The sequence below is a fragment of the Brachypodium distachyon genome, chromosome 3 (assembly GCF_000005505.3).
Source record: "Brachypodium distachyon strain Bd21 chromosome 3, Brachypodium_distachyon_v3.0, whole genome shotgun sequence".
Taxonomy (NCBI): Eukaryota; Viridiplantae; Streptophyta; class Magnoliopsida; order Poales; family Poaceae; genus Brachypodium; species Brachypodium distachyon.
In genome coordinates this window covers 35,485,580-35,510,574 of record NC_016133.3, presented here as the reverse complement: position 1 = coordinate 35,510,574, position 24,995 = coordinate 35,485,580, and the positions used below count along the sequence as shown (strand labels likewise).

General features: G+C 45.6%; 5 protein-coding genes across 10 annotated transcripts; 3 read left to right on the top strand and 2 right to left on the bottom strand.

Moving 5' to 3' along the window:
* Positions 1-4,649: 4,649 nt before the first annotated feature.
* LOC100829609 (transcription factor MYBS3) lies at positions 4,650-7,683 on the top strand. The gene is made up of 3 exons (XM_014901694.2): positions 4,650-5,078; positions 6,454-6,662; positions 6,912-7,683. The coding sequence occupies exons 1-3, from the start codon at positions 4,811-4,813 to the stop codon at positions 7,377-7,379; spliced, it is 945 nt and encodes a 314-aa protein (XP_014757180.1). The 5' UTR covers positions 4,650-4,810; the 3' UTR covers positions 7,380-7,683.
* A 411-nt stretch (positions 7,684-8,094) lies between these two features.
* LOC100822458 (hexose carrier protein HEX6) lies at positions 8,095-11,682 on the bottom strand. 2 transcript variants are annotated; one of them, XM_014901688.2, is made up of 5 exons: positions 11,555-11,682; positions 11,058-11,474; positions 9,976-10,295; positions 8,593-9,395; positions 8,095-8,431 (listed from the first exon to the last, which is right to left on the bottom strand). In XM_014901688.2, exons 2-5 carry the CDS (start codon positions 11,197-11,199, stop codon positions 8,347-8,349), a joined length of 1,350 nt encoding a protein of 449 aa, XP_014757174.1. In that variant the 5' UTR covers positions 11,200-11,474; positions 11,555-11,682; the 3' UTR covers positions 8,095-8,346. The 2 variants fall into 2 exon arrangements, with proteins under 2 accessions (XP_014757174.1, XP_003574336.1); XM_003574288.4 differs by having other exon boundaries at positions 8,095-9,395; positions 11,555-11,676.
* LOC100829308 (O-fucosyltransferase 30) lies at positions 11,532-14,551 on the top strand. The gene is made up of 2 exons (XM_003572026.4): positions 11,532-12,055; positions 13,119-14,551. Exons 1-2 carry the CDS (start codon positions 11,622-11,624, stop codon positions 14,182-14,184), a joined length of 1,500 nt encoding a protein of 499 aa, XP_003572074.2. The 5' UTR covers positions 11,532-11,621; the 3' UTR covers positions 14,185-14,551.
* Positions 14,552-17,360: 2,809 nt separating this feature from the next.
* On the top strand, positions 17,361-18,591 carry LOC100829008. Its single transcript, XM_003572025.3, has 2 exons — positions 17,361-18,202; positions 18,372-18,591. Exons 1-2 carry the CDS (start codon positions 17,361-17,363, stop codon positions 18,589-18,591), a joined length of 1,062 nt encoding a protein of 353 aa, XP_003572073.1.
* Positions 18,592-20,488: 1,897 nt separating this feature from the next.
* On the bottom strand, positions 20,489-24,457 carry LOC100822141 (8-amino-7-oxononanoate synthase). 5 transcript variants are annotated; one of them, XM_003574287.4, is made up of 11 exons: positions 24,195-24,454; positions 23,551-23,663; positions 23,348-23,455; positions 23,030-23,268; positions 22,881-22,922; positions 22,653-22,740; positions 22,440-22,573; positions 21,861-21,949; positions 21,417-21,567; positions 21,270-21,338; positions 20,489-20,950 (listed from the first exon to the last, which is right to left on the bottom strand). In XM_003574287.4, exons 1-11 carry the CDS (start codon positions 24,388-24,390, stop codon positions 20,800-20,802), a joined length of 1,380 nt encoding a protein of 459 aa, XP_003574335.1. In that variant the 5' UTR covers positions 24,391-24,454; the 3' UTR covers positions 20,489-20,799. The 5 variants fall into 5 exon arrangements, 2 of the variants coding, with proteins under 2 accessions (XP_003574335.1, XP_014755637.1); XM_014900151.2 differs by having other exon boundaries at positions 20,507-20,950; positions 23,348-23,451; positions 24,195-24,448; XR_002964638.1 differs by having other exon boundaries at positions 20,870-20,950; positions 21,421-21,567; positions 24,195-24,456.
* Between the last annotated feature and the right edge of the window lie 538 nt (positions 24,458-24,995).

The following is a 24,995-nucleotide window of genomic DNA, read 5'->3' as shown; positions in this document are numbered from 1 at the left end:
CTCGATCGTAGGAGCTCCTTGCTCCGATCCTCTCAAATTGGTTCAAATATTAACATATCTATTCTTAAAAGTGTCTAGATATACATGTAATTTTTCGATAACAAATTAGGATCGAAGGGATCAGGCAGTTGGTACCTACGTGGATCGCGTACGAGGGAACTGGCCTGCTACCTTTGCTGGCTATCCAGCTCTTCTTGATCGATGGATGGATGCTGCTGTTGTCAACATTGAAACCCTGAAAAACAAAATTGAAGACTAGATGTACGTACGTACGTGGCATGGCCGGCTTAGCATACCGATCGATACATCTCTTCAACTGAAGTACTGTTCTCTCTGTTCTGAATACTTGTCATGGTTTCAGTGAGTGAAGAGATACTACGTGTGTATTGTAGGGGTGGTCATTGGTCAATGATCAGCCATCGATCATCGACATCAGGACATATACTTCCATATTAAGAGTACTTTGTCAGTTGCTAGCTGGCTGGATTAGATATATAGCTATCTATATTAGGCAGCTAGCTAGCTAGTACCATTACTTAGTACAGGGAGCATCTACTATCTTCAGATACCAAACAGATCACGGAGCAACACATGGTGGCATGCAGCAGCTAAGCACAAGGCGCCGCCTCCCCCAATAATTGGTCTTTACGTACGTACTCCATACGTGACATACAAATAATTAGTATAAACTGAATAATTAGGTACTCCATACGTGCTGACTGCCTCCCCCAATAGTAGTACGTTGTACATACGTGTTACATGCACATACAAATAATTAGGTACTCCCCCAATAATTAATCAACCGGCTCGTTGCAGGCGCAGCGATCAAGGGAGTAGCGGGACCGTGTGTACGGTGTGTTCCTTTGAAGAAGAAACTAGGATGCGCGGTAGCTGATCTCCACGTGTGGGCGATCAGTATAAACTGAATAGCGACCTATCGAAGCTTTGATCAATCAATCATTACTTTGGATAATCAGTATCCATCATCGGCCATTAAACCCGGGACTGGTCAAGTCAAACCAAATCAAATCATCGGTGTGGTTGAGTGTCCTCGATCGAAAACACGTACGAGTAAAATAATTTTTTGTAGGGTAACCTCGTAAATAATTGGGAGAGCCCACATGGCGTCATGCACGGTAGCTGTGTTTGCTGGGCGATGTCCAAGGAGAGATACGAGACTCTCTCCCGCCTCTTGCATGGCGCGAACAGGGAAAATAATGTTGGACCGCACGGCCCTATGAGCCCGTATCGAAACGAATGGATGGGTCAGGCTGGACCGCTGGAGAGATATCGGCCCGAGCATCGTGGCGCTGCACTGACCAGGCCGGGGCATCATAATCAGAATGGGCCAAAATCTAAACACAGGTCCTTCTGGGCCGAGAGTCAAGACTAGCACAGTCACTCCTGGGTCGAGGAGATAAACGGCCCACCCATTCACGTCTGCCCGCCTATCCAAATCCAAGTCCTCTAAAAAAAAATCCAAATCCAAGAGTGCGCATGCTAAATCCTAGCCGCTGCAGTTTTGCTCTATCCACCGTTCAGTTTCAGCAGGATTCACTCGTCTCTGGATACATAGTTTTTTTTGTTTTAACTATGTGCTCTTGAGAGTGACGTCTTTTTTTTTTTGAAATGACCAAGGCCACGTATTAAATCAACCAACTCTTACAAAACCATCTTTAAAGTAAAATGAAATTACGGGTAAGTTCTTGTGGGTAAACGTCGTTTTCTTCCTCTTGCACTCGCCAGCGGTGCGCCATGCGCGAAGCTCGATGCTGCCTCTAGACCTTCGAACCACGTTGAAGTCAGAAAAACGTTGTTGACGTAGCAGCAGTCGCCGGTCAGAGCCAGAAGACGTCGGCGACAATGATTTGAGAAACAAACCACCGTCCCGGAGAAGAAGACGACGAAGAGGGTTGGATGATCATCCCAAATCCGGCCAGATGGATCCGAGAAAACCTGGCCTCACTAACTCCATGATGAGGTCGAAACTGGCCGAGCCTCGTCGATCGGAAAGAGAACCAAGAAACCGAGACACACAGATTACCTGCAAAACACAAACACAAATCTAGATACACCACTCCAGAAGAGCGACCAACCAAACCGTACTCCTCAACGCTACTGGCGAGATCGCTGTCGACGAGGAGTTGTGAAAACTTTATTCTTGCCCGCACAGTGCCGCCATCACCACCATAACGCCGCTGCCAGTTGACCAAATCATAACTTTTGGGGATCTACTGTAGCACCAACCGCGTGAGCGGCAAGGAGAGGAGGAGACGTGTTGCTCGATTCGATCGGCTGGGTCCTTGGCGGCGGCTAGGGCACGGGATGCAGGAGCCTTTTTCTCTTGACATCTTGACAATGGAGCCTCACATATACTTGTTTATCTTTATTTCAATCCATTGTGACTTTCGGAGTTGAATCAATAAAGCTATATTGCTATAAAGCCTTGCATGTACTTGCACACTTGGGAGACATGGTTTCAAACCCTGCCTCATTGACGAGGTGAAGGCCATAGCGAGCTAACGGCTCCGAAAAGCAGCCAGAGGCTAGAGGCCTCAACAAGCTAGCAATTTTGTGAGGTGAGGCAATCACCATGTTTCATTTTGGGTTGACGGATGGGCTACAATTTAGATTGACGAGTCTACCTATCCTTTTCGCATGGCCCAATTAACCTTCGAGGGGGATCCAATGTATCCATTGGCGGACTTGATTTTCTGGTTCAAGCGACCCAATGAGTCTACTCACTCCACTCCCATTTCTTGTTGAATTTTGCATGGTAATGTATGGGTGACATATCATGTGAAACGCCTATCTAGTGAAATCCTAACCATTAGATTTTAAAATAAATGAATCAGTTAAAAAGATAAAACCTCTAACAACTCAAAAACATTTCATGAAAAAACCCTCATGATCAGAGATTTATGTTCCTTTTCTCCATAAAACACATTTAAGTGGCTAGAGATTTCACTTTTCATGGGATCCGTTTATTTAAACTAATACTCCCTTCGTCTCAAAATAAGTGACTTCGATTTAATTTGTATAGATTCTTATACAAATTCCACGTCATTTGTTTCTGGCCGGAGGGAGTACTTGTAGTAGTTATGTTTTAATGTTTTCATTGAATAAGGTTTGCACCTGACACATTCCCTTCGTGTGCCACAGCTAGTCTGTCCTCGACTAGTTTTGAACTTTTCGTGCACCTTTCGTGTGTCCTGCGTGATGTCCCGACCATGGTTAAATTGATCCCGTACGTTAAGACCCACTAATAATTTGGGTCATGTCATATCCTTGTCTCGTGTGTGGATATGGTTGCCGTTATTATCTTTTGTTGGCATGGTCATTATCATTGATTCATTCGCTCAACTTCATCAACACAATTACACGCATCGATATATATATGTATCCCTCCGCATGTTGTGTATGTGTAGTGTGTACAATTAACGTTTGACGATTTCGTTTCTATTTTATCATGTTTCAGGTACGTACACATTTCTCCTAAAACAAAGAAAGATCGAAACATCATTTATAATCATTAGCAGGTCTAGGAGTTGCTGTCAAACCGACGTGCTATATGCTCAACTTATCCTAAGCTAGTTGCTACCATCTCTAGTTCCGCCAAATTTTAATGATTTTCGATGGCCTCAATTGTCCAGCAGCTGTTAATTAGGGTTTAGTTGCTAGATTACCTTACTATACGTGCATGTCGACTTGGCTTGATTGGCTTTAGGCCCAAAAGATTTTAGCTTGCTTTTGTCCAAAGCTATCCTGGCCTCGACAGCGCGAAAGATATTAATTTTAAGCAGTTCCGATCCAGTAGATAAGATAACGTTTTGATCTGGATTAGATAAGCTGTCCTGGCTAGCTAGCTTGCGTCCTGCCTGAAGCAATTTGATATTGATAATTAGTACCCCCGGTACAGCGAGTGAACGAGATAGGTTTGGTTATCTCGGTGCATGAACTCATCCTGTGGTTAGATTCCTCCTTGACTTTTTCAGGCTGCCTTACGGAGAGTTCCCATCCGCATGACCACATTGACCAGTGCTACCGCTGGTTGCTTGAAAAAAAAACCCAGTATACATCGGATTATCACAAAGTTACTCCAGTTCTTTTTCTAAAATATGGTTATGTGCAACCTTTAGTATTGTGGTTTAGTGACTGCAATGTATTGTTATGGCATCATCAGGCCGGGAGATTGAAATCTGTTTAAAAAATATGCTTCATTTTTTGGCTTCCAAGTTCCAAAGCCCTTGAAGCTAGCTAATGCTGGAACTAATAGTATCATATTCTAGGTTAGAATGCCCTTCGTTCCCAATCCTCCAAATGAAAAAGCGCAGCAGATGGCATATTCCTCCAGGTGAGAAAACACGGGCGAGCGAGAGCTAGCTAGAGAGAAGGGACCGAGAAACAACCAACAGCACCCTGGGAAGGGATGCCCCGGTTTCGACGAACAGGAGCAGGAGACCCCGACGATCGGACGGCCGAGAACGGAAGGGAAGCCGGCGACCGCAAGGAAGGAAGCGCGTCCACGCACGCGCGGCAAGGCGTGACCCGCAAGCCGCTCGCCCACCCACGCATATCCCCGCCACGTGGACGGCCACAAACCCTTCCCCCTTTCCAGACCACCTCAACCAATCACCACTCCACAGTCAATCCCCTCCCTCCCGGCCCTCTCCCCTCATCACCACACTTCGCTTCCTCCTCCCGGCTCTCCTCCTTCCTTCCTAGTCCCTCCCTCCCTTCTCCTCACTCCGGCGCGCGCAATCCAGAAGAAGCACTGGAGGACGGCCAGCGACGTGCCGCGGGGGGCGGGATGACGAGGCGGTGCTCGCACTGCAGCCACAACGGGCACAACTCCCGGACGTGCCCCAACCGCGGGGTCAAGATCTTCGGGGTGCGACTCACCGATGGCTCCGCCATCCGCAAGAGCGCCAGCATGGGGAACCTCTCCCTGCTCGCCGCCGGATCCAGCAGCGGCGGCGGCGCGTCCCCCGCCCACGACGCCCACTCCCACGCCGACGGCTACGCCTCCGACGACTTCGTGCAGGGCTCGTCCTCCGCCAACCGCGAGCGCAAGAAAGGTGACCTGCTCACTCATCCCTCTATCTCATCTCTCCTGCACCCCCGCTATCCGTCTACTTTCTTGTACCGTCCCTCAGCTGATGCGACGCCTCACGTAGTAGATCCTCTCTCAGCTCCCCCCCCCCCCCCCCCCCCTGTGTTATTGTACTTCTTCTCTTGTGATGTGTAGTTTTCGATTCAGATGGTACGATTGGTTACAAAAAAATCCACTTTGGAATAGCTTCGGTGGTAGTACTAATCTGTAGCACCACTGTGGACTTGGATAACTTGGTACTTGAGCTCATAATCAATTCCAATGATTAAAATAATATATATTTTTAGATAAAGGAAGAGTTTTATTGCTCCCTGGTACAAGGATTGTTCTTTGTCGCAAAACCCTGGTACAAGGATGATGTATAGATTGCGGAGGTCCTTTGCTTGGATCACGATTTGCTGATTTTATTTGCTTTTAGAGGCTCAGCTCTTGATCCGGGTTAGAATGAAGGTTATGCATTGTTCCAAGCAGTGAGAGTAGTCGATTAGTACCAGGGTTTTTGAGATTTCCATGAGAAAGAATGATTGGTTATTGAGGATTGATGGTACCCAAAGCTTGACTTCTCCATTGATTTTTATTGCTACTAGTTTCTTATGATATCTCACCAGTAGGTGAATGGCCAGTGATTGGTCTCATCATCTGCTTAACCTTGATGATCTGAGGTTTGACTTCTGATGTTCAAGTCATGCAGCCACTGGAAATTCTTCAAAGCAAAACATATTATGCAGTGTGCTGGCAAGTTTGGTGTTATAACCAACATACTTTGTTTCTCCGTTTCTCTCTGAGCTGGAAGCTTGGAATGCGATTTGATGGTGTTGCCTTCTTGACCTTCTATCCCTCGTTAAACGAGAGGAATAAAATTTGATGCATTTTGTAGGCCTTTTTTAGTTTCATCTATCTTGAAATCCCAAATGAAATGATCAGATTGTAAGAGCGCATTCGCCTCTCTGGGCATGTTCTTTCCCGGGAAACTTGTTTCTCTTCCCTCTGGTGGTGGTAAGCTCCTCGTAGTCTTTCGTTTAAGAAAATAGCAGTGCTACCAATTTTTTTAGTACTTACTGATATGGTGGGAGTCATCAGTTTGTATCCGATAGCTTCTTGTAGCTTCACGTGCTTCCAGAGTTGCTTTTTTGTGATAACTTCAGTTTGGTGATGGTATGCTCCTTGGATTGTTTCATTTAGTGTAATAATATTATTTTGTACTTTTCCCATACTTCTATTGATAAGGTTATCAGTTTTTGTCCATCAGCTGCTTGTAGCTTCAGATGTTAATGCGTACCTGCATGGCTGTGGGCTACATTTGGTGTGCCATGTTCCTGATTAAGATGGCTCTTTTACAGGGGTTCCTTGGACTGAAGAAGAACACAGGAGGTTTTTGCTTGGATTGCAAAAGCTTGGAAAGGGGGATTGGCGAGGAATTTCTCGTAATTTTGTGGTTTCAAGAACTCCTACTCAAGTAGCAAGTCATGCGCAGAAATATTTTATACGCCAAGCCAATATGAGCAGAAGGAAGAGAAGGTCTAGCCTTTTTGACTTGGTGCCTGATGAGGTAGCTTGCTCGATCTTATCATTGGTTATTACGCTCGTATGCAATAAATTTGTCTGGTTCTGTTTTTTTGTAGTATGACATGCTTCCTTAGTTCCTTATGCTATCTTTTCGAATAAATGGTGCAGTTTATTTGTTGCACGAACAGTTGTGGACCCTACGTCCCTATATCTTCTTGCATTTCATCAGGAAGATATTGCTCTGCAGTTTTTATACAATTTAGAACTGAACTGGACCTTATTTGTTTTGCAGTCCGACCTGCCACCACTTCCTGGGAATCATGAACCAGAGGCCCAATTGTTAAATCAACCACCACTACCTCCACCCATGGAGGAGGAGGAGGTAGAATCCATGGAATCAGATACTTCTGCCATTGCAGAGAGTTCTTCAGCCTCTGCTATCATGCCAGAGAATTTGCAGTCAAGCTATCCAGTATTGGTTCCAGCTTATTTCTCACCATTCTTGCAATTCTCAGTTCCTTTTTGGCAAAGTCAGAACGATGGGGATGATCTTCGACAAGGAACACATGAGATTGTCAGGCCCGTTCCGATTCATTCAAAGAATCCAATCAATGTTGATGAGCTGGTTGGCTTGTCGAAGCTAAGCATAGGGGATCCCAAGCAAGAGACAGTATCTACTTCTCTTTCACTAAAGTTGGTAGGAGGTCAAAATAGGCAATCAGCTTTCCAGGCAAATCCCCCGACAAGGGCTCAGGCGTGATCCTCTTCAGCACAAAAACTGCATTTAGACGAGTTCCGGCAAAATAAGCTTTGCCTCTTTTTTTCTTTTTATGTTCAAAATTAACCGAGCTCTGTAGTCTGTACCAATGTGCCCTGGTGTTGTAAGTTATGTATGAATGCATGTGTTGTTTGTATGGCACACATGATATGCCGCTGGATGTTAACAAAATCATTAATGTTAGTGCTGATCTCTGTGGTTGTATTATTGTAAACTCTTATATAAGAAAACAAGATACTAGTCAGTTACTTCTAACTCTGAAGTCAGCACGGTTCATTCTGCTGAATGGGATGTCGATGAATCACTGTCTTCATTTTTGTCAGGATATCTGAAATTTTGAGTTGGCTATCCATCCATCCATACTTTCTGTGGGCTTTATTTTGCAACAAGTGATGCTATATTTTATATATTAGTGCCGCATGATTTGTTTTTTGTTGGCATGTGTCTATATGATTATTGGATTCGCCTTCTAGACATCCTATATTCTTGGATATTTCCTAGGACTACCTTTCAATTCTGATTTTGGATTTGCACTCACTTCCATTATGCACCAAGTGTTGCATGTGTGGTTGGTGACAGTAGTGGCTAGTGGCCAGTCCCTTTCAGACATTGAATATTATCAAATTGTTGGTTTATGTATTAATACGTTACTTAGTCATCCAAGGACCTGTCACTTCTACATCTTTAGCGAAAGTCATAATGCGTAATCAGTGAAATATATTGCGTTTGAGATACGGTTTACATCTCTCTGCTCTGTATAACCGAAGTGTTTTTACATCAGCAATCTCGCCATCTGAAATGGCTACACACACACCCGTGTTACATTTACACACGTATCTGCTAACTGAAGTCCTGTATTCTCTTTACGGGTTTAATACACTCCAATTTGGAAAGGCGCTAGGCGGCCACTGACCCTGCTTGTTTCTTCTCATTTTCCACACCTTCTTTGTCATCTTCCTCCGCAACAATCTTTTTCCAGAACCAGTGCTTCCTCCAGAGCTGCTCCATCTGCTCCATGGGAAGCTTCTTTGTCTCTGGCAGGAACAAATAAACCAGCAGCGTCATCAGGCAAATCCAAGCGGCGAAGACAAAGAACGTCCCGGACTTGATGCGGCAGAGGACCGCGAGAAATGTCTGGCCAATCACAAATGTCATCAAGAAGACCACAGCAACCACAATACTCTGCGCTGCTGACCTGATCTCCAGTGAGCAGATCTCAGTAGGGACCAGGAAAGTGAGAGGTCCCCATGACCATGCAAAACCTGCAACAAACACACACATGGTGACCAACACAAGGTAAGCATAGCTCTTGTCCATCAGCCCATAGTCCTTGAACTCTGCAGCTAGGATTGCGCCAACAGCAAGCTGTGATAAGATCATCTGGACACCGCCGACGATGAAGAGCTTCCTGCGCCCGAACCTGTCAACCACTATCATCGCTCCAATGTTGGCAAATGTTGCGCAGAGACGCGTGACGACCGAGGACAAGAGGGATGCGCTCTCATGAAAGCCGATTGTCCGGAACATGACTGGTGCATAGAAGTTCATCACATTGATCCCAGTAAGCTGGTTGAAAAAAGGGATTAGGAGCACTATGGCAAGCTGTGGCCTGTACTTCCTCTTGAATATGTTTCTGAATGGATATCTGGTTGTCCTAGACAGGTTGCTGGCAGAGATCAAGTCATCCAGCTCGTTCTGCACTGAGGTGGTTCCACGCATCTTTTGGAGCAGGGCTCTCGCCTTGTCGGTATTGCCATCATGCTGGATGATGAAGCTTGGTGTGTCAGGGAGGAAGATTGCACCAATGGTCAGGAATGCAGCAGGGACTGCAGCCATGGATAGGGATATCCTCCAGCCCCATCCTGCTGTGATTTTTACCACACAGTAGTTGAGGATGTTCGCAATGAGAATGCCGATGCTGATGCTGAGTTCAAAACCATTATTGATCGCACCGCGGTACTGCGGTGGAGCCATTTCTGACAGGTACAATGGTATCGACTGCAAAAAAATCGGAATAATCACAGCAAGATATTTACCACAGTTCAAATTGTTGTTTTGGAAAGACAAAAGTATTATTCAGAAAGAGCACATGCATTTGCTACAGCACAGAAGTTTGTTCTAGATAGAAGATTAACACATGCCTTATCAGGTAATCAGTCAATGCAATTATTCTTTGGGAGACAAATATGTAGCTTTTTATGGCTGAACCTGTAGCTTTCATATGTATCAAGTTGGAAGTCGAGACGAATTACATCAATCAGTCAAGTCAAAGAAGACCAGACTTTTCTACACAAAACCTGTGTCACTGGTTCGGTGGCTCCAGACAGCCAGAAAAGATTTGTGAATTGGTGCAACATATACATGAAAATGAATGTGTTTCACAAATTCAAAGATTATCGATTTCAATTGTGGAGATCGTTGATGGAGCGACCAGGTTTCTTCATGTCAGAAGCTTTCTACACATGTCTGACAAAATTTCACTACACTACTGGTTTGTCATCTCTTGAACTACATCTATGCCATAGTGCACACCGGTTCAAAGATTTGTTGACTTCATGAATTTGCAGTGGGTGTTTACCTGGTTAGTGAACCCCAGGCCTATGCCCAGCAGGATCCGGTTGAGGAGCAGCATGGGCACGTTGACGGCTGCACCGCCGAAGACTGAGCCGGCGATGAAGACGGTGCCGCCAATCAGCATGGACGCGCGGCGTCCGTACCTCCTCGTGACATACGATGCCAACAGCGTCGCGACGAGGCCAGCGATGTAGAGGGACGACGTGAACACAGTGAGGAGCTCGCTGTCGAACTGGCAGTAGTGGCTGACCTTTCTGTCCTGCTTTTGGTGGTACACCTTGGGGAAAAACCTCTTCAGAAATGAGTCCATTGAGGTGAGACCACCTAGAAATTTTGCAGCACATGAATTCTACGGGAATTTGGGCTGCAAATAGAACTAAGTTCATTCTCTTTTCCTTTTATGGCGAAGTTCATTGTCTGTTTACCTTTTCTTTGACTTGAACAAAATAAATAAATATATATACTCCCTCCGATCCATAATAAGTGTCGATCAGCGACACTTACTATGGATCGGAGGGAGTATATATTTAGTTGCAAGAAATAGATTTTGTTTGTTTGGTATTGCTAGCTTCTCCGGTCCGTCTTTGAGTCAGATAGAGATACATACCCAACTAATAAAACAGTTAACATGTCACTATGTCAGTGAACTCAAAAAAATGAAAAAGAAGTGCCATGCTCCTCTTTTACTAGATGTGCAGTTCTTTTCCATGAAAACAACTCTGCAGAACTTGGACCACAACACTTGGTGTGAATCTATAGTCATGCATCCAGATCACGCTGCTCATTGCCCAAGTACTCCCGTTTGACCCGAATGGAATAAAGGAACAAGGGAAAGCATGTCGAACCTATAATTATTATTTTTCTAATAATTTAAGACGAATTCTCTCGGTCACTGGACCAAGAAGAGACGATGCATTGAAGCACGCACTGCAAGTAAATATGGCAAGTGTTGGCATGATTGCAGAGAATTATTTTCGTTTTTTAATTCTTCTGCTTTCTAATTTCTCAAGCTTGAGCTGAAGAGAGTAGAATACAGATGTTGATAGCACAATAAATACAGTGTCGCGGAGTAGAAGATGGCCGAACCGGAGATGCCGAGGTCATAGCCGAAGAGGATGCCGCCGCTGCCGGCGACGACGCAGGTCAGCACCACGAACGGCGTCACGCGGCCGCTGTACCCGCCGCCGCCGCCGCCGCTGCCGTTCTCCACGAAGGCCCCTATCGGCATCGTCAGTCGTCACGCTCTTCCCCTTCCTTGCTCTCCTGGCTAGAGTCCAAGGGCAGACTGGAGTTGTGCACTCGATGAGGCCCTCGATGAGAAAGAGAGAGATAGAAGGGAGGAGAGCGGCCGCTCCTATTTATTGGCTTATGGATGGACGCTGACGTGCGCGCACTCCGCCGGAAACGGCCGCAGGACGCCGGCGAGGTTGACGGCTTTGACCACCCTGAGAGCGACCCCACCAGTCGGTGGACGTGCGGATTCTGGGCTTTTGGTCGTGCTACCTGTGGAAGGCCCGATTAGTATGAACAGAACACGAATGCAATCGGGCCAAAATGAGCCCATGGAGTAGTCGGTTAGTTACCGGTCAGTTGCGTTTGGCACCGAACGCAACGGTGAGATCCGATCTGCCGGTGGTCGCCGGCGGCGAGATGGACCTGCCGGCGAGCCGCAACAGCCGGTGGCGCGGCAGGCGGAGCGCGCGGTCGCATGTGCCTCTCCTCGTGGCCGTCCTTCTGCTTCTCCTCCCAGCAACCCTCCTCCTATCCTCCGCCTACTCCTCCCTGCTCCGCTCCCTCCTCCCCTTCTCCCCCTCCGGCGGCACCGGGCGGTGTGGGCGGTCGGCTGAGCTGGAAGGAGAGAGGTTCTTGTGGTACGCGCCGCACAGCGGGTTCAGCAACCAGGTGGGCGAGCTCCGGAACGCCGCGGTGGCGGCGGCGCTGCTCAACCGCACCCTAGTCGTGCCCCCCGTACTCGACCACCACGCCGTCGCCCTCGGGAGCTGCCCCAAGTTCAGGGTCTCCGATCCGGTCGACCTCCGCGCCGCCGTCTGGGACCACGCCATGCAGCTCCTCCGGGAGCGGAGGTGAAGTCTCCTTCTCTGCATTGCGTTGCGTTTTTTTTTTTTTTTGGAAATTTGCTGGAGGACACTGTTATTTTGTGTCTTTTGCCAAAACACACTGTCGGAATGGGTCTTTGTCCAGTACCATTACAATTTTGTGGACATTTGCTAGAACACACTGTATCGACTAAAATTGAGAATTTGACATTTTTACTTGGTCGACGACCATCTTAAATCTGATTTTGAACAATTTTTTTCCTTTGTATGAATCGATATTTGACATCTACTAGGGTTCGCTGTTGGTTGAGGTGGCCATTTGTACCCTGTGTTGCTGCACTCACATGAGAGGAAACGCTTCGAACAAAGAGTTTGAAAAATTCTAGACACATTTGCTGAAGGGTGGAATGATAATTCAATGTGAAAAAAGAGAGTCAAACTTTCTGTTTTGGACCATACAATGTGTTTTGGCAAATGTCCACGAAATGGTAATGGTACTGGGCAAAGACACGTTCCGGCGGTGTGTTTCGACAAAGGCCACGAAATAACGGTGTCCTCCAGCCAATTTTCCCTTTTTTTTTGTCCGATAATGCTCTGTGTTGCGTTTGGCCGATTGGAAGTATCCCCTTGCTCCATGAGTAAGAATGTATGACACTGATTATTTGGAAGACCTCGACGAGCTTTAGTAATCATGTTGAAAGAGATTAGAACTTCCTTACAATGCTAAGTATTGCTAACAATGCATAGAACAAAATGTGGGAATGCTCCTGTGCAATTGGCAAGTCGAACAAACTCAACAAGGGGCCTTTATTCTGTGAGAACCAGGGTTAGAGCCCTGGTTGGCAGCACCAACAGCAGGGTCTTACCTCTGTGTTATCAACACATTCTCGGGGACCTAAATATAGAGATGTGATTTGTTGTTACATACACTCACAGAGTAGAGAGTACTCACCTTAATAGTTAGCTCTACAGTGATAGTATAATTTTTCTGGTCCGCACAGTGTTCATAATAGGTTTCGATGTTCATTCTGAATTGTTTAATGATGTCATGAGAATCATCAAGTATTGATTGCGACTGATCGTGTTTCAGGTATGTTTCAATGGGTGACATAATTGATCTATCTCCGGTGAAGGCTATGGTTAGGATGATTGATTTCAGGGTGTTTGTCTCGTCATGGTGTGGTGCAGACATGCGGAGTACTTGCTATTCTGGGTTGTGTTGCGCTGTTTCTGGCGGTGGCTCATTGCCAAGTGACTATGGCAGATGCCGATCTTTGCTGTCCGGTTTAGCGGGCAGTGAGAGCAGTGGCTGTGTGTATCCTGTTCAGGACGATTGTAGAACAACAGTCTGGACCTATCAAGAGAACAATGATGGAGCACTTGATTTGTTTCAACCAGATGAAGAATTAAAAAGGAAGAAGAAGATATCATATGTTAGGAGACGCAGAGATATATACAAGGCTTTAGGTCCTGGTTCTAATGCTGAGGAGGCTACCCTGTTGGCATTTGGGACACTTTTCTCAGGACCATACAAGGGATCAGAGTCTTATTTTGATATCCATGAATCACCAAAGGATCACAAAATACATAGTTTACTTGAGAAAATTGAGTTCCTTCCTTTTGTCCCAGAGATCATGGCTGCAGGGAAGGAGTTTGCTGAGAGCAAGATTAAGAAACCATTTCTTTGTGCACAACTAAGATTGTTAGATGGACAATTTAAGAATCACTGGAGATCTACATTTTCTGCCCTTAAGGAGAAGCTGAAAGCTCTTGAGTTGGAAACGAAGAGAAATAAAAATAGTGGCCCTGTTCACATTTTTCTCATGACTGATCTTCCACCAGCAAACTGGACAAAAACTTATTTTGCAGATATTGCAAAAGATGGGAGATATAAACTATACACCCTGAAGGAAAGTGATGTTCTGCAGTCTGCAGAAAAGCTTATGGCTGCTGAACATGGCATGAGGTCTGGATTCCTTCCAAAAACCTTAGAAAACACCAACAAGGATTGTGATCCAGTTCAACTACCAGAAATTTTGTTATATGTCGAAGAATCTGTTTGCAGCTGTGCATCACTAGGGTTTGTGGGGACTGCTGGATCAACCATAGCAAGAAGCATAGAAACAATGAGGAAGAACAATGTCTGCAAATTGTAGGAGAACGACTTTGAGCAAGCTGCCAGAAAACCTAACCGATGCAACTTAACGAATTGATATCAGTGGAGGCTGTTGCACTACACACAGCTGAATCATTGCAGACATGAGACCGAGAAGCTGGTTCCATAGTCAGGTTCTACTATCTCTACAGTGTTGAGCATCCACTGCGGTATATTATACTGCAAAATCACCGTCTCTTCTTTCTTTGCAGCTGCGTAGATAGATAGGGTTCATGTTTGTGAGCTGTGCTTAAAACTATTTGCGTTTCATCCCCAATTTTGTTATGTGGGGGTGAGGACAGTGATGGCTTGTAGAGAATTGTTAGAAGCAAATAGATTTCATGGCATCCCTTGTTTTCCCTCCATCATCCACGCGTTTCCTTGTTTATCAAGTTTCTTTACTGAAATGAGATTAATCATAATTGTACTCACAGACTAACTAACTAATTGTGTATATCTAATTGTATAGCAGTAATGCAAAACTACAATGAGAAATAAACTCCAGTAGTAGCGTCATATGAACAAAATATTCTATCCATTGAATGTAGCGTCATTTGAGACACCCATGCCACCCATGCCACCCATACACTTGAGACACACCAGTATCTCATGATAAATCAGAGACTTTTTGTTGTTGTTGATAAATACGTTATTTTTTTAAACTCTTTTATTGCTAAGATTTTTAACTCTACGAGCACTATAGCCCTGCATTGCTACAAACTAAGGAATACAATACATGTTTAAAGAAAATATTGTTCTGTCATCTCCAGTATTATCTTAGATCATATAATCTATATTGTTCTCGTCTCAATGATGTTTTTTTATTTCTTTTGCAAATTAACAAGTGATGAAGCTTGAAGGTGATAATTGAGTCTTCTTCCCCTCAAAAAAGAAGAAGATAATTGAGCCTTCTTTACGAGTAATGATTGGCTTGGGCTCCTGGTTGAACTCCATGAATCAAGATATTCTTGTGTGTAATTATAGTGAAAATTTATATTACAATGTTATGCATATAATTAATACTCCTATTTACGACATAAAAAAATCATTGCTTGAGTCAGGCTTCGATGGGCTAAAATTCGATTTTGAGCTAAAGAAAAGCCTTGTTTATTTTAGGCCGACGTTTTGTGTGCATGGGTAGGGGTGGGGCGGGGCGTGGGGCTTTCTTAGTGCTTATCTCACACACCGTCACACGAATTTCTGCAAGCGCATCGATTGTTGGCACGGTTGGTGGAGATAACGTGTACGCTAGGATGAGTTTTGCGGCTAAGGTCACGGGATGTTACGTAAGCTAGTCTTGCCATATATGGTTGCCAGATGGACGGCCCTAGGCTTGCGACCGTTCCTATAAGTAGCTCCTTCCACTCGAATCCTTCATTGCCGAGGCTATCAAAGCAAATGTTCTGCCCCCATATAGATCTATATCCCTATTCTTCCTTCTCGGCCTCCTTTGCGGTAAGCCCTTCTCATCTGACCCCCTCGTGCCAACTCCGGTGATCTTGTTGACATGAGCCGGAAAGGGTGGCACACCCTTTGCATATACACATATGCATAGATTCATTTTTTTTGGTATGGGAATTTCCTCGCTCCTATGTTCTTTACTTCCGCCTTCTACCTTCAGTCAACAGTAACAACAAAAGTTCGCTCACTAATTGGTGATTGCATCTTCCCACTCCCCAAAGGAAAGAAACCTTCCCAGATCTATCGGTGCCAAGAAGAGGGAAGGCAACAGTTCACCGGCAATCTTGTCTTCCTTAGCCAGCAAAGAACTTCCCATGGGATTTGTTAGAACAGATATGATAGATCTTGGTTGAATTTTCATATTGATCCAGAAGTTCCCTAACCTCTAGACCAAAGAGGTAGAGGCCCATTCCCAAGTAAGTTTATCTTCTATCTTTTCTCCAGAGTGTCACCACCTAGATCTGTTGGGAAGAAGCAAAAGCCCAATTTCAGTGTTGTTCTGAAGTGTGTTCACCTAGATCTGCCTTGGAGGCCCAATCTCAGGTAATTTCACCTTTCTTGTTCTAGAGTGCTACCACCTAAATCCACGATGGAGGAAGCAAATCAAGGCCCAATCCTTGGTATGTTTATCTTCTTTATTGTTCTGTAGTGCCACCATCTAGATCTGGCATGGCATCATCGAGAGATAGAGATGGATCTAGGGGCGACAATGTAATTTCTCTACCTAATTTGTTCAGCCCCCTTTTTAACCTCTTTCGTCATGCATTTAACCATCATTGGCGTTTTTTTTAACTAAAAGCGCCTCATCCAAGTTTTGTCCGTTTTAACTTTAAGAAAAGCAAATCAGTAGCAAACGACATGTAGCATGCACGCAAAGCTTTGAACCAGCATCGTCACTGCAGGAAAAATCCAACTGAGCACACAATGGTAACGTTAATGGGCTAGCTCATCATCTGGCTGTGGCTGAGTTGGATGGATATGTAGAATGTATGTAGAGACATATATACATACATAGCTTAGTTAATCCCGAGGAACACCCTGCGGCAAGGCAATGCAGCAAGCACGCATCCATGGTGGGTGCTTGTGCTCGCTAGCTATATATCTCTCGTGTAAATGCGTGGAGCTCGATCCGCCGGCCCACTTTCCACGCCTTTACGCACCTAATTCCGCAGGTATTTCCAAAACCTCAAGATGAGAAACTGAAGTTAAAGCCACCGAATGCGAACAAAGTAAGTTAGCGATCGATCGATATCTCCCATGAATTCCTCACCGCGAAAAAGAGAGAGAATGGGCGCCCCGCGCTTGGCGTTCGATCTCCCGCCGGTGATTAGCGATCCACAGGCGATGGGTTTTCCATGTGATCCAGGCCGGGGAAGCCTGGTTTGCCGTGTGCGTGAGCGAGAAGCTGCCACTACGTGTGCACCGGAAACCAGCCGTGCCTGCGTTCCTGTGTGCTCTCTCTCTCTCTCTCCATCTCTTGTATGCGCCCTAGCTAAGCATGGATTGTCCTGTAGCACCCCCAACAAACTGCTTGGATGCATCCATGGCCCCCCTTGCGCGCTGCGTGCGAGGCCCGAAGCTGGTAGCTAGCCGCTCGGCCTTTTTGAACCCCGCAGCACTCGCCGTTTCGGCATTGCCATTCGACACAGAGCTTTAGATGATCTGGCCAGGGAGAGAGAGGTAGGTAGCTTAGCTAAGGTAGAAACGTCGTCGGCCATGGCGGGGGAGAGGGAGCTGAAGCTGTTCCACAAGTCGGAGAGGAACATGTTCCGGAGGCTGGTGCTGGACCTGGGCCAGGAGGCGATCTGCATGCGGTGGGTGATCGCGCTGTGGCTCTACTTCGAGTCGGTGGGCCACGACGACTTCATCCACCGCCTGGCCGCCATGCCGGCCCCCGTCCTGGGCCGCTTCGTCCACGAGGCCATGTCCTGCCTCGCCGCCCTCGCCGACCGCGTCCTCCCCGGCGCCTGCACGACCCTGCGCTGCACCAACGCGCTGCTCAAGCGCCCCATCGACGGCGGCGTCGGCTACTTCGAGGAGCACCGTGACGCGGTCATGGCCGGGGTCAACCCCCTCTACAAGGACGTCTGCTGCGTCGTGCTCGACGACGAACTCGTCGCGGACGACGACGCCGCGCTCCTGCTTCCGGCCACCGAAGCGGACCTGTTCCGTGACCTCGTGCGCGCCACCGCCGGACAGCCCGTGGCGGCCGCCGGGTTCGCGGCAGGCGGCCACGCTGCTGCTTCTTCTTCTGCTGCTGCTCCGCCGGCGCCTGCGGCGAGGATGTCGACTCTGCGCGCCGCGGCCGAGCCGTGGTGCCCAGCGCCGATGCCGGCGCCAGATCAGTGGCAGCCAGTGCGGATGGCACCGAGGCAGGCGCCGGTCCAGCAAGAGTGGCAGCCGGTGCAAGAGTGGCAGCCAGTGCCGGTCCCAGACTGGCAGCAAGTACTCCCGCCGGTGCAGCAGGCGCAGCTGCCCGAGGATCACCGGTCGCTGTTCGCCACCTTCTCCAGAGGATACCCCCTCACCAAGGAGGAAATCTTGGACTTCTTCGAAACGTAAGCTCTATACATACATAGATCCATCCATGATTCATCTAGCTCGACGGCGCTAGCTATTAATTTACTGATTCATTAACTGATTAATTTAGTGTGTTAATTAATTAATTCCTCCATTGATAACAATATATACGATGATATATATGATGGATGGATGCGGTGTGTATAGGGAGTTCGGGCCGTGCGTGGAGGACGTGAAGATGGAGAAGCCGGCGGAGGGGAAGACGCCGATGTACGCGAGGGTGGTGCTGAGGAGCCAGGACATGATCCCGGTGGTGCTGGAGGGGAACGAGACGGCCAAGTATGTCATCAACAAGAGGCACCTCTGGATCAGGGTCTACGTGCCCAACAACAGGCACTCCTCCTCCAACTCCTCCCTGCATGACTGATCAAGCTGCATGCGTATGCATGGGACTGGAGCTTGACCAAACTATCCATGCCGGCCACAATTACTACTACTGCTACCGCTTTGCTGCTGCTAAACTGCTGCCAACTACTAGGCTACTACTCGATCCAGATTCCATGACGAACTGCTGCTTAGTTAATTGTGTGCTTGTCGCGTGTGCTAGCTTCGTTTAATTATGTCCTTGAATTGTGTGTCTTAATTATGGAGCAATCTGTGTGCTTATCGTGTGCTTCGTTTAATTACATATCCCTTGGTAATTCCTAGCTAGTTGGGATCAAAAGATCGATAAGACATATGTTTGATGCTTCCGGCCGTGTTTGATGACCAGCAACTGCATGCTTAATTAGTTTGAGATGCGGAGGTTATTTCCGGCTCCCCGCAGGAACCGAAACGTTGAAACTCTCGCGAAATTCCTGCGTTCTTGTTGGTTTACACACAATTCGAAAGTCTCTGCGTACATGGCTGCGCCGAGGATGTTTTCAATTACAGAATGTGGAACAGTGGAAGTCACCTGATAGCATTCTAATTAAATTGATTGATATCTACCACGAGGGCCGTATCACGAGAGTATGTTTCGAAAAATCATATTCCGTATGAGAATTCACGGTCATGTAAAAACAAATACCTAAAGGTTTAGAGGTGCCTCTAAACACCGCACCAATTTTTTTTTGGTTGCTTCTAAGAATAGAGATGACTCCTCCCTTCAAGGCAGCGCTAAAGAGACCCCAGTGGCCACTTGTCAGCCTCTAAGGCTCTACATTTTAAAATATAACTTTTATAATGGTAGGGGCCATCTTAAAGTCAGCACTTGTCTTTATGCACTTCGGTATTCGGTGATAAGAATTGAAACAATGTGTGGTCCCAACTTAGCTAGATGCAAATTTGCCTCTAAAACCTGTGGATGCTCTAATATATATCAATTTTTTTTGCGATAATATATACTATCAATTTCTGGAAGCAGCCGAGGACCGCTCAGATTGAGGAAGCCGCAAATGATGAAGTTTTATTTGTGCCTCGTGGTGAAGGCCATTTCTTTTCGTTTTGTGGTTACGTATTAACTTGCTTACATTGTCACAGATCGTAGTTAAAAACTTCTATAGCGTTTAGTCATTTTTATTTTCAGTTTTTTTAGATATTTCTTTTTTGTTTGATGCCAACTTTGTACAGTTGTACTTCAGCTTGACAAAACTATGGCACAATTACGATCCTCTGACTCACAGAGGATTTTGATACTGTGTGTGTGTCTTAATTATGGAATAATTTCTGCGTTTGTCGTGTGCTTCGTTTACTTGTCCTTCAATTGTTGTCTTAATTATGGAATTATTTGCGTGTGTTATAGTGTGCTTCGTTTAACTATGTATCTTTCCGTAATTCCTACACTCAGAAAGCAGAAAAAGTTGTTTAGCCAAAAAAAAAAGACAAGCGATTGGAAAAACTAGTCTTGAAGGCCCACAGTCATGGCAAAAATCTATCTCTAAAGGCCTATAGGTGTATCTAAACATTGCGTCAATTTTTTGGTTACCTCTAATCTTAGAGGTGTTTGTAAAGATATTCTAGGAACCACTTCTCAACATCCAACCTCTTTCTTAAAAGTAACTTACTTGACCGTGGGACCTATCTTAGAGTTAGCAATTGTCTTTATACACTTCAGCATTTCGTGATAAGACCGGAGGCAATGTGTGGTCCTAACCTCTAAAAACTGTGGATGATCTAGTATATACTCTCTCCGACCCTAAATTCTTGTCATTATAATTTAAACAAAAAACATGACAAGAACCTCAGATTAAGAAAGCCCCGAATGATAAAGTTTGATCTGTGCCTGGTGGTGAAGGCTAGTTATGTTTTTGTTTTCACCATAGGCCAGTTATGTTCGTTTGTGGTTCTGTAATAAACTTGCATTGATTGCCGTAGCTCGTAGTTAAAAACTTCTATAGCGTTTAGTCGTCTCTCTTTTCAGTTTGAAGCCTGCCAACTTTGTACAATTGTACTCCATTGTGTTCTTCAATGGAGCACTGCCGCTCTTCGGCGGGCCTTTGAAAAGAAAAAACCCGATTCCTGGAAACCTTTTTGCCATGGTACACCTAATAATGGATACAATTAATCATGCCAACATATGCCAAATTACCCCTCCTACCCCATGTAATCCAGCATATCTAGTCTCGTGCGTCCTAAGAACTTCAGCTCTCGCTGCTCAAAGTTTTGATGACACAGCGTAGCTCTGCTCAGCATGGCCCTTGGAAAACTTCTGCTCGCCGTGTTTGTTAGGGAGCCAGGGAGCAAGCGAATCAACCAGCCTCTTGATATCATCCGAGGAATGAGAAGCGCTCAGAGTTATTCGCAACCTGACAGGAGATTCGTGATCAGTTATTCTTGGTAGAAGGCAGAATCTCATATGCAGTATTGATCAAGATAGGACCATCTACACTGAAATCCTAGTGGGAATTCCATGACACAGCTACCGAACATTGCGCATGCTACAAGAAAACCTGTTAATTATGACAATGTGTGTACGCTGAGCCCTAGACTCCTAGTCTACTCGGCTTTATGACTGCTGAGCACGTTAATCCAGGTTTTAGGAAGGCGAAGTTCGTGACAACACACTGAATGGTGAAACCACAATGAGAGAGAGGGGGGGGGGGGGGGGGGGATCGAATCTGCAACCTGCATGAGTTGGGCGGCACTGTGGGTGGACGAATCGGTGTAACATGAAATCCAGATCTTAGCATATGCCTGCATTTTAAAATGGAAAAATCAGGAACATAAATCGATTAATATCATCAATAAATAAAAATGGAGGAAAGAGAGAACCTGCCAGCTGCAAGTGCTGCTTCTTCACTTCCCACAACTATGGAAATTATCGGACTAGTAATATTGAGTTTCGTCAAAGAAGCAAAGTATTGCACATGTCTCCAGATCAATGATCTCCGCCACTCTTCCTTTCTTGAGACGTAGAGGGCCGCTGGAACCAGAAAGCATCATGGGATATTTAAACCATGCCATAGTTTCGCGTTGAGAAAATGCAAATTCCCGACGCTGTAGCTTTTAGGATAGCAGAAGTGTTCGTTTTGAATTATATTTTTTGTGAAAGCGCTAAACAGTATTTTATACATTCCCTAATAAAAAGAAGGTAACGGAAATACTGGACACCCAGCACAATGTATTGAAAGACACAATGACGACGGAATGCCCGTGTGCAATATTCGTTTTTATAGGGGGTCTGTGACTTAGGCTGTAATAAGTTATGAATATTACCATGAACAGAAGCAACTACTGGCACTGGTAAGGCAGTCGAAAATATGAATGAACGGCCTCGCGATTGAATTAACCTCTTCCACCGAGTGCTGTCCAATATATTGCAAATTATTAATTATTAGCCAGTAAACTATCAAAACATCATATTCTGTCCAAAGTGCAGAGAAGTGGTGCAGCTATGCATAATAAGTTATGTCATGTTCATAGATTTGTAAGCATGAGGCTCTGTGATACAAATTTATCATAACTAGCTGGAATAACCAAGAACATCATGTGGTCTCGGGAGTTTTTTTACTAGCATCAGTAGCTCATTGTCAGAAAGTCATCAGATTAGAAACATGTATAGCAGTGTGCGTTCATAACTTCCCAAATTGCAGGCTACAACCTGACAGAAGCAGGGTTTTCCTGCATTCCTACTGCCCTTGATGTACAGATTGCTCTGTGCATATATGTGCAGTAAGAACCGTACCAGATATGTCATGTATTCCTTTATTTTAAAGACCCACATGTCCATTTCCAGAGTTTAATGTGCATTACAGCAGATCTTTCCTCGGCAGATATTACTTACGACTAGATTACCTGCATGCTACAAACCCACCCTGGCAGCCAGCAGCCTTGCTTAAGGTGCCAACACTTATGTCAATGTCATTCTCACATTCAAACAGCTCGGGTGCCCCACCGCCATTCTCACCACAAACAAGTGTTCCATGTGCCTTGAAAGGAAAATCACAACAAAATTGATTACAAACAAGCTCTGCAAAATTGTATTTGAGAGGAGATAAAATTACTAACATCATCGATGACCAACAAAAATCCATACTTCCTGCGCAATTCCACAAGTTCAGGTAATGGAGCAAAATCACCATCCATGCTGAACAAGCTGCATTATATCAATGAAAAGAGCTTCTGAATTTGGTACTCTGACAGTATGCATACACAAGCATGCACTGCTTAATAATATACTTTTGACAGAAAAAAATACATCTGGAGTGATGAAGTTTACTTGAAAAATAAACTTGCCTATCTGTGACAACAACTTTCTTTTCTGTTGAGCAATTGGACCTGCACGTATAATCATATTGTAGTTGCAGCTAACACAGTTAATGCAATGTTTTTTAGTACTAGTTAATGCAATATTTTGTATATTAACTGGAAGTGAAAAAACATACAGAAGGAAATCAAGATGGGTCATGTCACAGTGCTTGTAAACAAACGCTACAGCTTCTTGCTGTCGCTCAAGAAGGCGAATCCCATCAATGATCGAAGCATGGTTCAGAGCATCTGAAAAAATTGCAATCCTCTCATCCTTTGTGGGTTTTCTCCCAACCGCCAAAAGAGAGCTGATACTTCCGAGAGCAGTCATCACAGCCATATTAGCTGAAAATCCGGTGGGGCAGAGAAGGCAATCCTGTAAAGATTTCTACAGTAAGGATGCGGAACTTCTGAAATTATGGTTGTACAAAAACACTATGCTGTTGGATATGTACCTCTTTTTTCTTCAATTCCGCCAGTGATTCCTCAACCAATTTATGATAAGTAGTATATCCACATATCAACGCGGAGCCTCTCGGGCCCATGCCGTACTCTTGAGCTGCCTAGCAAACACGACAGGTCATTAGCTCATCCAAAGACTCATCAATGCAGAATACTTGATCGACCTAACAGTGGCCGCAAGTGCAGAACTGCCCACCTTAGCTGCGGCCTCACGTATTGCCGGATGCGAGCTGAGTCCCATGTAGTCATTACCGGAGAAAAGAATTAGCTTCTCACCCAGCTCCTCTTCTTTGTCGCTGGCCTCACCACCTAAACCAAACGTGCCCACGGACAAGTCAGTAGTGAGCTACCCAGCTCTGCCAGAAAACCAGTCTACCAGTAAATCATCAGCGTACAATACATAATTGGAAACAACAAGCACAGACAAACACTGAGCTTTATCATTAGCAAGTACTCCCTCTCTAAATATAATATGTTCTAGTTTTGTCCCAAGTCAAACTTCTTAAAGTTTGACCAAGTTTATAGTGAAATCTATTGGCATTTAAAACTCTAAATTAGTTATATTAAATCCGTCATGGTATATATCTTTTTGACGAAATCATGGTATATATCTTCATAGTATTACTTATTTGATATTTTATAATTCAGTATATTTCTCTATAAAGTTGGTTAAACTTTAAGAAGTTTGACTTACGACAAAGCTAGAACATCTTACTTTTAGGAATGGAGTAGTAACAAGGACGTTAGCAAGAAAGTACAACAGGTTAAGCAGAATTGTCTCATAGGGTATTACTGCAAGGAAGAAGGAACACATAAAGAAATATCGGGATTCTAAAGGACCTTCGGCGAGCCACTGGCGGAGGGTTTCGCGGTCGAGGCGGATCTCGACGGCGGCGCGGTCCCATGTGCCGGGCCCCGGGAAGGTCTCCGGCGGTGCGGGAGGCGGTGCAAGGGCGATGGGGCGCGTGGCGCGCAGGAGGCTCCTGGACGCCAATCCGCCGAGGGCGGCGTCCACGAGCGCGTCCCACTGCGCCATTTCGTCGAACAGCCGGCCGCCGCTGCTTGCCAGCCTGTTCTGCCACTGCCGCGCGGGTGGGGCGGAGAGGACGAGGCACGGATGCGTTACGAGTAAGTTGGGCCATGGGCCATCGACCAAAAGGTGGGCCACCGCGGGCAGCCTGACCAACGAGTAGGCCCAAGTTAATGGCTAGCAGCCTAACCAGGCCAGGAAATTTATCAGGTTTCAATAGTGTCTCAACTCTCAAGTCGTTACCTTTCCCTCGAAATTCTGTGTAGAAGTAGGCCAACACTTCTATTGGCAAATAGGAGGTTTCCAAATTCATGCCCAAGTACTCATCACTTCTTGGGTCGTAATTACTATCTTGCTAGGTTCAGTTCTCATAGCTGTTCGGAATCCACAAACCATCCCGACCGACGGTCAGAATTTCTTTGAATATATTCTTGAGTTTATTCGAGACTTGAGCAAAACTCAGATTGGAGAGGAATATGGTCCCTGGGTTCCTTTTATTGGAACTATGTTCCTTTTTATTTTTGTTTCGAATTGGTCGGGTGCTCTTTTACCTTGGAAAATTATAGAGTTACCCCACGGGGAATTAGCAGCGCCCACGAATGATATAAATA